This window comes from Polypterus senegalus, chromosome 14, assembly GCF_016835505.1.
Source record: "Polypterus senegalus isolate Bchr_013 chromosome 14, ASM1683550v1, whole genome shotgun sequence".
In the NCBI taxonomy this organism is placed as follows: domain Eukaryota; kingdom Metazoa; phylum Chordata; class Cladistia; order Polypteriformes; family Polypteridae; genus Polypterus; species Polypterus senegalus.
In genome coordinates, this window is record NC_053167.1 from 72124963 (window position 1) to 72140354 (window position 15392).

Genomic DNA, 15392 nt, shown 5'->3' on the forward strand with positions numbered 1-15392 from the left:
AGTAAGAAACAATAAAAAAAAAAGTAAACCTCAACACAACTGTTAAACAGTAATCATAATCATACCTGTGCTGGAGTCTTTGGGGCTGTTTGAACTATACTGTGGAGAAGCACTTCCAGATGTTATGTCACTGCCGAGATCCTTGTTAAGAGAATTGTCCGATTCCTTATCTGGTTTCTCATCCCTGAGTGGACTAACATTTCCACTTGACTCAGAAATATGAGTTGACTCACACTTAACAAAAGACCCTTCTTCTTTGTTAGTCAGTGGGGTGTCCTTTGCTGAAATGGCCTTTAATGATTTAGCTGGATTTGCACGGGCAGTACTTGTAGCTGATGAGCATTTAGGCCTTGCTCCCGAGGAGATTTTTCTGTCCTGATCTTCTGGCACCTTAGTGCCTAGCATTTTCCTAGGGCCATCAATAGATGCTGAAGGGTTATTTTCTCTCTTAACTATTGAGGATTCTATTCTTGCATTGCCATTGTTCAGAGACTTCATTTTTGAAAGTGGCACTGCTTTTATTGGAACACTTTTTTCAGTAAGTTTAGTGTCTTTTGCAACTTTGTTGGCCTCTTTAGCATCTTTTCCCTTTGAAACTGCACTTTTAGGCGTTTTGTTTGAGGTACCCCTTCCAGCAGCAACTGTGTGCCCTGATGCTCCTAAACCATCAGACTTCATTTTTGTTGTTCTGTTAGATAAAACACTCCAGGGTGCTGGTAGGTTCCTCCCCTCCTGGAGGCTCTGTATTTGATTTTCAGTTGTCTGTTGATGAGCCTGAGGGCATTTTAAATGCAGGACCTGTTAGGCAGAACAACAAAATTGAAAATTAATGTAGCATTAAAATCTAATTTTTGGCCTTTAATTTAAAAAGAACATTAACACAGTGAACAACATTCCAAACTGCTATAAATGTACAGATGTACATATACATACATACATACATACATATATATATACATATACATACATATATATATATATATATATATATATATATATATACACATATATATATATATATATATATATATATACACACACTGTCACACACGTGCGCATGGGAGGCAGCTAAAGGGCTTGAGTGAAGGCAGTTCTGAGGCATGCCGGGATGTGGCAGAGTGCACTGACTCTTTTTCTCCCTTTCCTGTAGTCCATTCCCGGGAGATTCCACCTGACTCTCTTGAGGTCACTTCCAGGACCGAGTCAATGAAAGTAGACCTTACCAGCTTCGGCCCCTCTGATGTCACGTCCGGGCTTGATCCAATGATTGATGGACACGTGCCCGATCCTTATGACCTCACTTCCTGTCTTCCCCTTTAAAAGCCTGCCCTTTTTCCCCTTTTCCCTCAGTCTTGTTCTGGACTCAGTTGTATGCACTTCAGTGCTGATTATTTTGATAAAAATGACTTTTACAGCTGGGATACCATATTATACGGGTGGCTGCCCCAAGCCTTTATCTGTTTATGTCTCGTTTTTATAACATTGGCATAGTCGGCAAGATGGAGAAGTCCTGGAAGAGAAGGGGACAGGACCTGCAACACATCCAGGTGGGAGCGTACTGGGGCCGAATTTCCAGGTGGGGAGGGTGTCCCGTGTTTCGGAGTGGCCTGGTACAGGCTCTGTTCCCGGCATGCTCCACTAGGCCTCACAATCTGGGGGAGCTGAACCGTCCTTTGACCGAACGGGGTATGTCCTATCCCCACCCACATCCCCAACCCATTACAACCCAGAGCTTGTCCCGGCGTCCCCGGGGCAGCGGGCGCGCAAACTGCTTGGGAATAAGGTGGAATGCAAGTGGAGGGGGAGGAAAGGTTGGTGTGCTCTGATAAACCCGTTGGCGGTCCCACACACAGGCGCGGTGATCGTTAACGGGTATAAAACGTCTGCTCTGTTCGATACCGGCAGCAACATTTTCATTGTTGCACGCCGATTTGTGCTACCGCAACAGTGGTTGAAATTTAAGGCCAGTATAACCTGTGTCCACGGGGAAACCCGCTGGTATGGGACCGCCGCTTGTGTCATCAGCTACGGAGGATCAGCTTGGAAATTAAACGTGGCAATCCTCCCTGATCATCCACACCCGGTGATACTGGGGCAGGACTGGCCTGAAATTAAAAGCGGTGAGACACATACCACTCCCGGGATTAATTTGGGCCTCGTTATAAACGGCAATGAGCTGTCTCAGGCTGCCTCCACACCGTGTAATCAGCCGGCAGAGAGAGACGAAGCGGCTTCCCTGAGTGACGTGGCAACTCCCGGGCCGTCGCATGCTGATACGTCATCCACCGACGCCGAGACGGAACAGGACGAAACCACGCCCCTTGAGATCGACACTGACCCTCTCTCCCTTTTGCGGTTCCAATTTAAAGAGACGCCGGCATATTTTAGAAGGGAGCAATGGAATGACAACTCCCTGAAGTTTGCTAAAAATGAAGTGGTCCTTGTCAATGGCCAGCGCACTAACCAGTCGATGCCACAGGGCCCTCACTTTGTCTTAGACAATGACCTTCTTTATTGTGTAGCAATGCATGATGGGCAGGAGAGAAAGCTACTGCTAGTTCCGCGTACCTTCCAGCGGCAGGTCTGTGAGCTAGCACACGCCCACCTCCTAGGTGGCCACTTGGGTACCGACAAAACTCTGGAGCGGATCAAGCTCCATTTCTACTGGCCGGGGATCAATGAGGAGGTTTGTCGCTTTTGCGCTTCCTGCCCGGAGTGTCAACTGCAACAAATTCCTAGAAGGGACCGTGCTCCTCTCGTTTTTATACCCTTAATTGACATTCCCTTCCACATAATTGGGGTCGATTTGGTCGGACCCCTAGAGCCCTCAGCCCGAGGACACAAGTACATTTTAGTCCTTGTGGATTATACTACAAAATACCCTGAAGCTGTTCCATTGCGCTCAGCTATCTCTAAAGCCATCGCACGGGAATTACTAGGGGTCTTTGTGTGCGTGGATATCCCCAAGGAAGTCTTGACGGACCAAGGGACACCTTTCACCTTGGAGACGTTCAAGGAGACTGCCAAGTTACTGAAAATAAAGCATTTAAAGACCGCGGTGTATCATCCTCAAACCGACAGATTAGTGCAGAGGTTTAATCAGACTTTCAAACAAATTCTGCGTAAGGTGGTCAATGATTTATTTACTTACTTACTGCCTAAAGTCACAAGTAGTGTGCAGAGGGCATGCGCAAAACTGTGTGTAATGCCAGGAAAAGTGCCTGCTGACACTTTAGTATGCAAGCAATGGTATGAGCATTCTTGCTCCGATGTAGAAGGGAGTGGAGTTTACCTCTGTTACAGAGCGTCTATGTGAAAACAGCAGTATCAGATGTGGGGGTGGGGTGTGTTTGGGCTCGTGAACGCGGCTGAGATAATAAAACTGACTAAAAAAAAAAAAAACCAAAGCTATCCTTTACAAGAATCATAAATTACACCGGCTGTTACAGACTGAAATCAAATGTTTGTTTTTATTCTAAAATAGTAAGTCTAAGAGCTGTTTACTTCTCAAAACGGAGAGGTGCAGGATCAAACTCGTGACCTTTTGATACCCAGTTGGTAGCTGAGTCTATTGCGCCACGGAGGAAGTCATAACAAACAACTTTCAAAGTCACATGTTAAAGGCGGCTTTTTGTTTCTGCAGTTATATTTTTGAATAAAAGCGCAATTGTTGTGTTAGATTTGTACCTTCTGTGAAAATATTTCTTTTGATATTTGGACTTCTGGCTTCATACATTATATAGTTTATGCCCACATTTTGTCATCTACTACTAGGATATAAAAAACGTTTCTGTTTTAACAATGTGTTTACACAGGATTACTGTAGAAACGGAACAGACATGAAATGCGTGTGTTCCAAACAACAATCTATTATTTCTACTCTAAAACTCCACTTCACTCCCAGAAAATCAATCAAGGCATGAGCTGGGAGAAGTTTGTGCACGTTCTAAGTCGGTGGGGGGATGGACTAGCCGGCTACTTGCAGCTTTTCTTTTATCAGCACATTTAGATTAACAAAACACGCTGGCGGAGAGGTGAGAATGGTTTTAAGAAGCGATTTAAGGTGGGACAGATTTACGAGTTTTTTCGTAGGCTCTGGTAATTCTAGTGTTAAGGAGAGGAAGGGACTGGTCGACTATTTGGTAAGTCAACCCAATCGTCGGCCAAAGGAGCGGGTTTATCATGTGAACATGCTGAAACCGTGGAAGGACAAATATATATATATATCCAAACAGCACTTTAAGCATAAGGCATGAGGTCTTCTTTTATCACTTCTGTTCTTGCAGGGCAAGAACCAATAATTAAATGCCTGACTGCAAAACAGTAAAGTAACTCTAAGCATGGCCAAACAAAAGTACCTTCAGAATTTGTGAGCAACATTTATTTCCTGTACAAAAGTGCAATGAAAAGAAACGTACACCAAAGCTGATGGCTGCCTGGTTGTTAATGTCATGTTACTTCAAGAATTACTTACTTTAATGAAGAAGTAAATTCTACACTTCTAATCATGAAACAAGTCAAGTTATGTAAAAAGGCTATTTCTTGATACAAATTAACAAATGAAGCCTTTGTTTCTTTAGAAATTGCAGGCTTAAACACAAAAATATGATAAACTCCAAATCTGATATAAACAAAAATAATGGAATTAATTATACTGTTTCTGGATTTATACTAGCAAATTAAATATATTACTTCAAATATATGCCAGCCTACTTGTTTAATTTACCTTGGAACTGCTGAAGGTGGGTTTCTTACCAAGTTTTCTGCTGTCACCTTTATCAAAAGCAGCTAAAAGAGGAAAGAACACAACTAATAAATACCACATGGTGGTTTACACACAGAAAGGCATTCATGTCTATCTATTTTCTAACCTACTTCTCCAGTTCAGTGTCATAAGTACAGTAGAGTCTCGCTTATCCTACCTTCGCTTATCCAACATTCCGTATTATCCGACATCCCACCGCAAAAAAAAAAATAAAAAATAAATGCATCAATCAGCAACAAGAACTGCAAGTTGTGAGCGTGAACGTAGTCTATTTTTTGTTGCTCCTGAGACTACCGCAGCGAATTATAGTGGAACCTCGGTTTGTGAGCATAATTCGTTCTGGAAATATGCACGCAGTCCAAAGCACTCATACAGTAGATCAATGTGAATTTCCCCATAAGAAATAATGGAAACTCATGATTTGCTCCACAACCCAAAACTATTCATATAAAAATGATTAATACATAACATAAAGTAAAAATAAATAAAGTAAATTAACCTGCACTTTACCTTTGAAAAGAATCATGGCTGGTGTGAGTGAGTTTTTAAACTCTTGTGGGATTACACCCAACTGAACGACTTGAGGAAGAGTGTCCCAAAGCAATCTCAGTCTCCCAGCGCTGTAGCAGTTTGCCATAAAGGCCAATCTGAAAAGATCGCAGACATGCTATAAGCGCCTGCCATCGATGGGTGATACAAGGAACATTATAAATGCGCAGGGCACAGTGTTACCTGACTGCTATGTCTGTGTATAGGAGAATGGCAGATCCCACTAAAATAAATAACTGTGCTGTTGCTGTTTCAAGCTGAATAAAGCTGGTGTTGCTAAAAGTACTGAGACTCAGCTTCGAGTTTTCAGGTGCAAGACAGGGACTCGCACCTCACAGCACAAACACACACACACGCTCGTACGGATGTTGACTATATGAGTGACGGAGTTAAGGCTCTAGAAACTGCAATTAATTACATTGAGCAACAAGAAGAAGCTACAGGAATCGACATAATGATGCTGCAAAGATGGCGAGACTTGAGAGCGAAGAAACGGCACTTGTCGGGAAAGCAGACTACGATCAAAAATGTCTTGAAATCATCACAGGACTGAACTTTTTAAGTACAGTACATATTGTATTTAACTCCAAATAATTCTATAACCGTAAGTTCATTTTTTCAGTTAATTTATTCTGTTTTGTTGTAAAACATGATAATTAGGTTCATAATGTGTAAAATTATAACATAGTCTGACGTTTAATAGGCTTTTCTTAACACCTACCATTATCCAACATTTTCACTTATCCGACGCTCTGCCGGCCCGTTTATGTCGGATAAGCGAGACTCTGCTGTAGTCAATGACTATCTCAACAGCACTGGGTGCAGGGTGAAAGCAACTCTGGAAAGGCTTCAGTTTATCAGAGGGTGCATGAGTGGGGAACACCCAGACTTATTTATACTGTGCTAATATGGAACCACCAGTCAATTTAACCTGGAATTTTTTAAGGATGCAAAAGGAAAACACCTGGTAACATTTAGGGAACAAGCACTCTTCCAATGGAAATTGACTAAGCATAGGATTTAAACACAGGATGCGGGATTTGTGAGGTGCCAATACTATAAGCTGCTGATTTTATAAATATAACTTCTATATATTCTGAATGTCCCCTATATATAAATAAAAATATATATTATTTACATACATACATATACACACACACACCCACACTCCTGGTCAAAAGTTTTAGAACACCCCATTTCTCCAATTTTTATTTAAGTTTGAGCAGTTTAGGACCAGTGAATAACCTGAAATAGTAGAGAGGTAAGTGGTAAACTGAACAACATTAAAAAAAAAAAAAAATGTAATTTTCAGAGTCAGACAAACATGCCTTTTTCTGGGAACAAGTAATGTGTTAACTACTTACAGCTTTTAAGCAACGCTAGTTAAGCCTTGAAATTTGAAGAAAACAATTCTATAGGTGTTCCAAATTTTTTTGTTTACTTACAAACAGTCTCTCTTTATTAAAGCACGAATGGAACAAACTGTATTGCTTCACCCCCAAAGCATTATTTGGATAATATTGTACTGTATATTGCTATCATAATGGCAAAAAAAGGCAATTAACAAAGGAAGACATTGTGGAACGAGCCTCGGACACAGACAGGAAGACATGGTAAGTTCACCACCAGACGTTTATTTACAACTATTTACACACAATAATAAAGTGCACACAACCCACTTCACCCCCAAAGTCCAGGCCAACACCACACTATGCCTCCTCTTCAGACCACCTCCTTCTCTTTCCTCCAGACCTTGTCCTCTTCCACCGAACTCTAGCTCTGAATGAAGGGAGGTGGCCCCTTTTTATGGCCACCCGAGTGTGCTCCAAGTGCTTCCCAGCAATCTTCCACCGGCACTCCCCAGTGTGGCGGAAGTGCCAGCTGTGTACCCGGAAGCACTCCCGGTGTCCCCAGTCTTCTTCCCCCCAACACTTCCTGGTGTGGCGGAAGTGATGAGGTCCAGGGCTCTCCAGGCATTGGGACGCCCCCTGGCAGTGACCACGGGCCCCTACGGGGTCGAGCTTCCAAGCTCTGTACCCGTGGCCCTCACAGCAACCAGGGCGGTCGCCCCCTCGTGGTCTGGAGAAGGCATGAGCCCTCCTCCAGTCCTCTTGGGTGTCCCAGCTGGGTACACGTGCCACAACAAACAGACCATTATAACCCTTAAGGTGTAGGTCTGTTCTTTAGAAAAATTGCAAAGAAAGTCAAGCTGTCAGTTTCCTACATGATAAAAAGGAACTTACAAGCTGGAAGAAATTCTGACAAGAACAGGTCTGGCAGACCCAAAGTCACAACAGAATCAAAAGAGAAGCTTCTAAAAGTCAACAGCTTGCATGAAGTTGCCTCACAGCGCAACAGCTTCAAACATAGCAGGTTTGACAGATCAAGTTACAGCAAGATACCCATTAATAAAATTGCAAAATAAAAAAAAAAGGCTTGCCTGGACCAGGAACCATTGAGAGTGGACTAGTGAGGACTGAAAAAAGGTCTTATGGATTGACTAATAAAAATTTGAAATCTTCCATTCATTATGCACGGTTTTTGTATACCATTAAGAAAATGAAAGGATGGCCCTTTAGTATGTGAGACCCACTGTCAAACATATAGGATTAACTGACACCCTGAACAAAAATGCCTACAACAGAATTTTACAGTACCATGCAATATCCTCTGGTGTACACCTAGATGGTCAGAGATTTATCCTACAGCAAGATAAATATCCAAACCATACCTCTACCCTATGTTAAAACTACCATAAAAGAAAATAAAACAGAAGACTTCAAATTATGGAATGGCCATATAGTTTCCAGTCTTAAACCCCACTGATATGGTTTGGGATGAGCGGAACAGAACAGTGAAAGGAAAGCAACCTACAAGTGCAACATAATTGTGGGAACTTCTGCAATAGTACTGGAAATAACGTTCTTAACAATATCTGATTTACATTGCAAAAAGGATGCCTGGAGTATGTTCAGCTGTTATATTTGTAAAAGGTGATTCTGATGAGTCAAGAATTGAGATTAAATTTTGTTAAACAAATTTCATTCCATTATTTCATTTCTACCTGTATTTCAGAAGAAAAATAGACATTAAACTGCATAATATTAAAAAAAAAAATCTGGAAAAAATGGGGTTGTTCTAAACTTTCTTACTGGTATTGAGTGTGTATACATATATACTCTCTCACGCACTACTGGTCAAAAGTTTTAGGACACCTCACTGTTTCTTCAAATGTAATCAGTTATAATGAATCAATGTAACGAATGACCAAAAATGTTGAAAAGGTAAACAGTAAACTGCCAGAGGTTTTAATTTAAATTTTAGGCTAGCAAAAACATAGAATATTACAAATTGGCTTTCTTCAGGAAACAACTAATAGGTTACAACCTACAGATATTCTGCAACAATTAAAGTAAATTAAGCCTTGCAAGCTTAAAGAAACAAACTTGCACTGGTGACCTAACTTCTGTTGATTACTTATAAACCTCAGTCTGTCTTAAATCAGAGTTGGAACAGACTGTGTTACTATATCCTGTGAAGTACTACCTGGACAATATTACACTGTAGAAAGTTGTAAATTCCAATGATAATAGCAAGAAAACTGCAATTAACAAGTGAAATGAGGCAGAGTATTATTACTCTTAAAAGTATAGGCCTTTCATTTACATAAACTGCCAAAAAAAATAATCAAAGTGTCAGTGAGTACGGTGTCATTCATAATCCAAAGGCAAAAGGAAACTGGAAAAGGAGAACAGGCAGACCCAAAGTCAGAAGTCAATTAGAACTCAAGTTTCTGAGGGTCACCAGCTTGCGTGATAGGTGCCTCACAGAACAAAAGCTTCAAGCACAACTTAACAGTGGTCGAAAAATGCAAGTCTCAGTTTCTACTGTGAAGAGCAGACTTTTTGTTGCAGGTCTGACAGGGCAAGAGGCAGTAAGAAAGTCATTCCTTAAATGACAAAATAGGGACTTGAAATACCAGCTGTGGACTACTGCAGACTGGAAGACAGTCTTATGAACCGATTAATCGAAATTTGAAATCTTTGGTTCATCACACAGATTGTTTGTATGCTGTGGAGTTGGTGAAAGAATGGTTCCTCAGTATGTAACATCAAATGTTAAACATGGAAGAGGAAGTGCAATGGTCGGGGTTCTTTTGCTGGAGGCAGCATTGGTGACTTGCACAGAGTGACTGGCTACTTTGATGAATGAAAAATCTGAATCAAATTTTGTACAATTAATATTTACTTGACTTATTTTTTTTATTTGCCATTGTTTATTTGTTCTATACCTTGATTTCATGTAATTAAGACATTAAACTATGTGCATTCCCATAAATACTGAAAAAACTGGGCTGTTCTAAAACCTTTGACCGGTTGTGTATATATACAAATGCACACACACACACACACACATACACACACACACTATGCACATTTTCTTGCAGGGCATACACACACACATAAAACACTGGCCTATTTAAGTATTTTGACAAGACAGTTAACTAAATTCATTCAGGTTTGAGATAAAAACATTAAATATGAAACAAAACTGTGGAATATCAGTCCTTGTTTCTGGGTATTTTTATCATATATCCTTTAAATGTTTTACAACAACATTGTAGAAATGGTTGTGTGAATTACATTGTGTACTTAAGTCTAAAATAACTTATCGAATCCTCTGATATTTCTCATTCTACTACCAAATTTTGAGACGTACTGATGGTGTAAAAGAAGCAAGGATCATTGTCTAGCTTTTAGACAAAATTATAAAACCTTAGGTAAAAATCCTATTTATCTATGCCAAAAAATGTTGGATTGTTTTGAATTTTGTCTTTATTTCTTTATATTATGAGCATTGGCTAATAAAATGTAGTCATATTACATAGAAGTGGTTAACACATGTTTATTGGGGTCTATTAATTGCCTAATAAAATGTATACATGAAACCTTAGCACTGAGTAGCTGAGCTCAGATAAACTAGACAAATTAGCCAACATTAGGAAATCGAGGGTTTGACTACATTATTAATTGGCCTGCAAATACCCCAAATTATGTGGGCCTAACCAGCAGGTTTTTTAATGTCAAACCATTGAAGCATTAATTTGAAAACTGCTAGCCAGAAGCAAGTACACAAAAAAGCTTGCTTATTTTATCATAAATTCCTTTGCTAATCTGCAGAAAATGTGTTTTGTGGAAACAACAAATTCTAAAAGAACATCATATGATGCCTTTTGCACCTTTTTATTATCACAACACATCCTGGTTTCTGATTTGACAATACACACAAATAAATAAACAAATATTCAGAAAGTTAAAAAATTAACAATCATACATAACATTAATCTGCATAACGATTACATCACAATGGTAAGGTGGTGGTATTTTGGCTTACAATAAATAAATAAATGAATAACTAAATGAATAAACACAAGAGAGCATGAAACCTTGCTGACAATTCAACATCACAGCAATTTCAAATGATAACCTATATCATAACCTAATAGATGAAATTACTAGTACAGCTACCATCATATTTTTTTTAGAATAGAAAAGCAAAGCAACAAACGTTTAGTTCTTCATCACTAAAATAATACATCAGATCCCAAAGCACTGAATATCATAAAGGGTAAAGACATTGCTGTGCATTAGCACATCATGTATTTTTCCTGGTTATATGATATGGCATGTTTTACATCTTGTAGGTCACAAGGAGTATACAGTCATTACTTGCTAGGTCATTGATGTCTGCAGTTAAAATGCAAAGGAAAAATAGCACATTAACAGCACACAGCAGATTTTAACTATAATATCCTTTTGCACAATATTACAGCAGTACAGGAAATTCAAGCAGCAGATCAATCTATGCAATCAGTAATGCGGCATCGTGGATACGTACCTGCTTGTATTTGTTCCCTGTGCTCTGCTTTCATGAGATTCCAGCCTTCCGAGTGACGAACAGCATAGAAAGATTGAACTAGAAATGTCCACAGCTTCTCATGCACAGCCTGGATTTCACACGCAAAACCCTGTGTGAGGAACGAATCAGCAGCTGCTCAGAGCCACATTACCATGGCAACCAATCATTATTCCTCTCAGAATCTACTTACTCCCTAAGCTAAATCAATGATGTCATCACTAAGATTAAAGATTGTCTGCTGTTCAATGCCATTTAGGAAAAAAACTATCTTAAAAAGCAAGAGAAGATTTAAACCCAGATCATATTTTGCTACCTTTACTGACTGATATCATATACAATCTACCCTTCCATTGTTTTTCAAGCAATATAACCCAGTTATATTACACCAAGGTCAACCACTTCAAAAATTCTGTCTTTAAGAATTTCATACCTATGCACATTTTCTGCCATCATGTTCATGTACAAATATATAATCCAGTAATAATCAACAAAATGATCTCATTCATTACAAAGGAAACCTAATATCTAACACACTGCAATTAATTAAATGATTACTTCAAATTGTTACATTTTGGCATACAACTAATAAATTACAGATATCAACAGTATACTTTACAAACATCATGGTCTATAATGGATCTGATTATTCATATATTTTCTACATATTTTTTGGGGAAACTCATACTCAATATTTTACTATATGATAGTACACCTCATGAATTACAAGAAAGTATAAAACTATTTGTTATACAGTCATGGCCAAAATTATCGGCACCCCTGGAATTTTCCCAGGAAATGCACCATTTCTCACTGAAAATTATTGCAATTACAAATGTTTTAGTATACACATGTTTATTTCCTTTATGTGCATTGGAACAATACAAAAAAACAGAGAAAAAAAGCCAAATCTGATATAATTTCACACAAAACTCAAATACCGGGCTGGACAAAATTATTGGCACCCTCAACTTAATATTTGGTTGCACGCCCGTTGGAAAAAATAACTGAAATCAAGCGCTTCCTATAACCATCAACAAGCTTGTTACACCTCTCAACTGGAATTTCTGACCACTCTTCTTTTGCAAACTGCTCAAGGTCTCGCAAATTTGAAGGGCGCCTTCTCCCAACAGCAATTTTGAGATCTCTCCATAAGTGTTCAATCGGATTTAGGTCTGGACTCATTACTGGCCACTTCAGAACTCTCCAGTGCTTTGTCTTCAACCATTTCTGGGTCCATTTAGAGGTATGTTTGGGGTCACTGTCCTGCTGGAACACCTATGACCTCTGACGCAGACTCAGCTTTCTGACACTGGGCCCTACATTGTGCCCCAATATCTTTTGGTAGTCTTCAGATTTCATGATGCCTTGCACACAGTCAAGGCATCCAGTGCCAGAGGTAGCAAAACATCCCCAAAACATCTTAGAACCTCCACCATGTTTGACTGTAGGTACGGTGTTCTTTTCTTTTATGGTGTTCGTTTCTTCTTCTGTAAACATTAGAATGATGAGCTTTATCAAAAAGCTCTACCTTGGTTCGCCCTGAAGGATTTTGGCTTCTTCAAGTATATTTTGGCAAACTCCAGTCTGGCTTTTTTATGTTTCTGTGTCAGCAGTGGGGTCCTCCTGGCTCTCCTGCCATAGCGTTTTATTTCGTTCAGATGTTGACGGATAGTTCGAGCTGACACTGTTGCACCCTGACTCTGCAGAACAGCTTGAATATGTTTTGAAGTTGATTGGGGCTGTTCATCCACCATTCGGACTATCCTTCATTGCAGTCTTTTATCAATTTTTCTTTTTCGTCCACGTCCAGGGAGATTAGCTACAGTGCCATGTGTTGTGAACTTCTTGATTATGTTGCGCACAGTGGACAAAGGAACATGAAGATCTCTGGAGATGGACTTGTAGCCTTGAGATTGTTGATATTTTTCCACAATTTTTGTTCTCACGTCCTCAGACAATTCTCTGCTCTTCTTTCTGTTCTCTATTCTTAGTGTAGCACACTCAGACACACAACAGAAAGGTTGAGTCAACTTTTCTCCATTTTAACTGGCTTCAGGTGTGATTGCTATATTGCCAGCACCTGTTTCTTGCCACAGGCAAGTTCAAACAAGCACCATATTCTTGAAATAAAACGATTTACCCACAATTTTGAAAAGGTGCCAATAATTTTGTCCGGCCTATTTTTGGAGTTTTGTGTCAGCTTTGGATTTTTTTCTCTGTTTTTTTGTGCTGTTCCAATGCACATAAAGGAAATAAACATGTGTATAGCAAAATATTTATAATTGCAACAATTTTCTGGGAGAAATGGTGCATTTTCTGAGAAAATTCCAGGGGTGCCGATAATTTCAGCCATGATTGTATACTGTTGTTGTTAAGGAAAACTTCATTGTGCCATGAGTGTGACCACTGTGTTTGGTTTTAGGGATAATGCGGTCAGATATTTTCCAAAGTAATGAATGGCATTAGTCTAATATCATCAGCAATTCGTTCATTAGAAAAACAGCTTATTCCAATAGAGTAATATATACAGTGGAACCTCGAGATACGAGTTTAATTCGTTCCAGCACTGATCTTGTATAGCAAATTTCTCGTATCTAGAACAAACTTCCCCATTGAAAATAATGGAAATCCAGTTAATCCGTTCCGCACCCCCAAAAATATCAACATAAAAATCAATTTTCCTAACAAATAACACTGATAAATAATATATACAAGTGGAACCTCGGTTTGCAAGTAACTTGGTTTACGAGTGTTTTGCAAGACAAGCTAAATTTTTTAATTCATTTTGACTTGATAAAACGAGCAATGTCTTGCAATACAAGTAGTATGGATACACTTTGTCTGCTGAGCGTCATGTGAGCATAACTGAGCTGATGGTTCTTCTCTCTCGCTCGCGTCTCTCTCTCTCTCTCCTTATCTATCTCGCTCGCACGCCTCTCTCTCTCTCTCTTTGAGGGCAATCATCTCCTATTCTCCGTCTGCATGTGCGTGATATTTTTGGATACGCTCATACAGCGAACTGCTACAGCGAAACAATGAAATCACAAGCGCACAAATGCGTAGATCCTCACGCTACGGAAGAACAAGGAACACTGAGTGAGCTGACGGGCTGGCAGCGTCAGCTTGGGTGAATCCCCGAGTCGAGGCGGATCGGGAAATGCGTCACGCATAACCACAGCCTGGCTCGTGGCTGGTTCTGTGAGCCAATGCTCGTATTTAGATCCGAATTTTTCGCTCATACTTTCCTCTTATCTTGAATTTCTCGTATACAGAGGTGATCGTATCTAGAGGTTCCACTGTATTTAACATTTTCTAAAATAGACCTACAGTAACACAGACTACCCTGAATCAAAACAGAGCAATACAATAAGACTTTCAAATATTGTATATTCTGTATTCAATTTAAAAGCAAAAAAAAAAAAATATTTAACTATCTTAAATTAAATATAGGTAAATCACAGAGGAATATTATCTTGTAAATTCACTTTATTGTAAACAGCATGGTGATTCAAAAAGCAAGTCCTAAAGGTTTACAACAGTTGGACCTTAGTTTATCTACCTGCCAGGTGTAATCTCTGTGTGGAGTCTACAAATTCCGTTTTCACGAACATTTCTTCTGAGAGCTTTGCTTAGGTTTCCTCACAGAATCCAAATAAGTTGCTTTAAACTGTCTAAACTGAGTTAGGATGCCAAATGGACATAGTGTAAGTGTGTGCAATGTAGTAGGCCTCTTTATTTTGCATTTATTTTTAACTGCATATATTTAAATGTGCATAGAAATCTGACATTGAAAACATACTTCTTATATAAATACAAACTGAACTGACAGTCAGGCTTCTTCTCCATTGCTACCAATATAGGCACAAGCTTCCTGCTGCTTTCTATTTAAAAAACAAAAAAAGGTCTGAAGGAGAGGATGAATATTATACTGTTGTTTACTATGTGCGATTCTGTGACATTTACAGACATGTAATTTACTACATCAGAAGACTGTGACCAATAGATAGTCAATACCTCGACCAACACACTGAAGGACAATGAAAAATGATAAGGCAAACACACAGCCTACATAAACATGCAGACAATTTTACATAAACATACAACAAGCAAATCATTTAAGAAGGAAATAAAGGTAAGTGAAGTACAACAAACCCAGACA

The 15392-nt window shown here is 39.4% G+C and overlaps 1 protein-coding gene across 1 annotated transcript in view; it reads right to left on the bottom strand.

Moving 5' to 3' along the window:
- Nucleotides 1–15392, bottom strand: part of btbd8 (BTB domain containing 8) — a 96475-nt gene that overhangs the window by 17575 nt on the left and 63508 nt on the right. Inside the window, exons 14-16 of the mRNA XM_039734875.1 lie at nucleotides 11213–11342; nucleotides 4727–4788; nucleotides 66–798 (exon numbers count right to left, since the gene is read on the bottom strand). Coding sequence (XP_039590809.1) covers nucleotides 66–798; nucleotides 4727–4788; nucleotides 11213–11342 — 925 coding nt within the window. The remainder of the gene's footprint in view (nucleotides 1–65; nucleotides 799–4726; nucleotides 4789–11212; nucleotides 11343–15392) is intronic.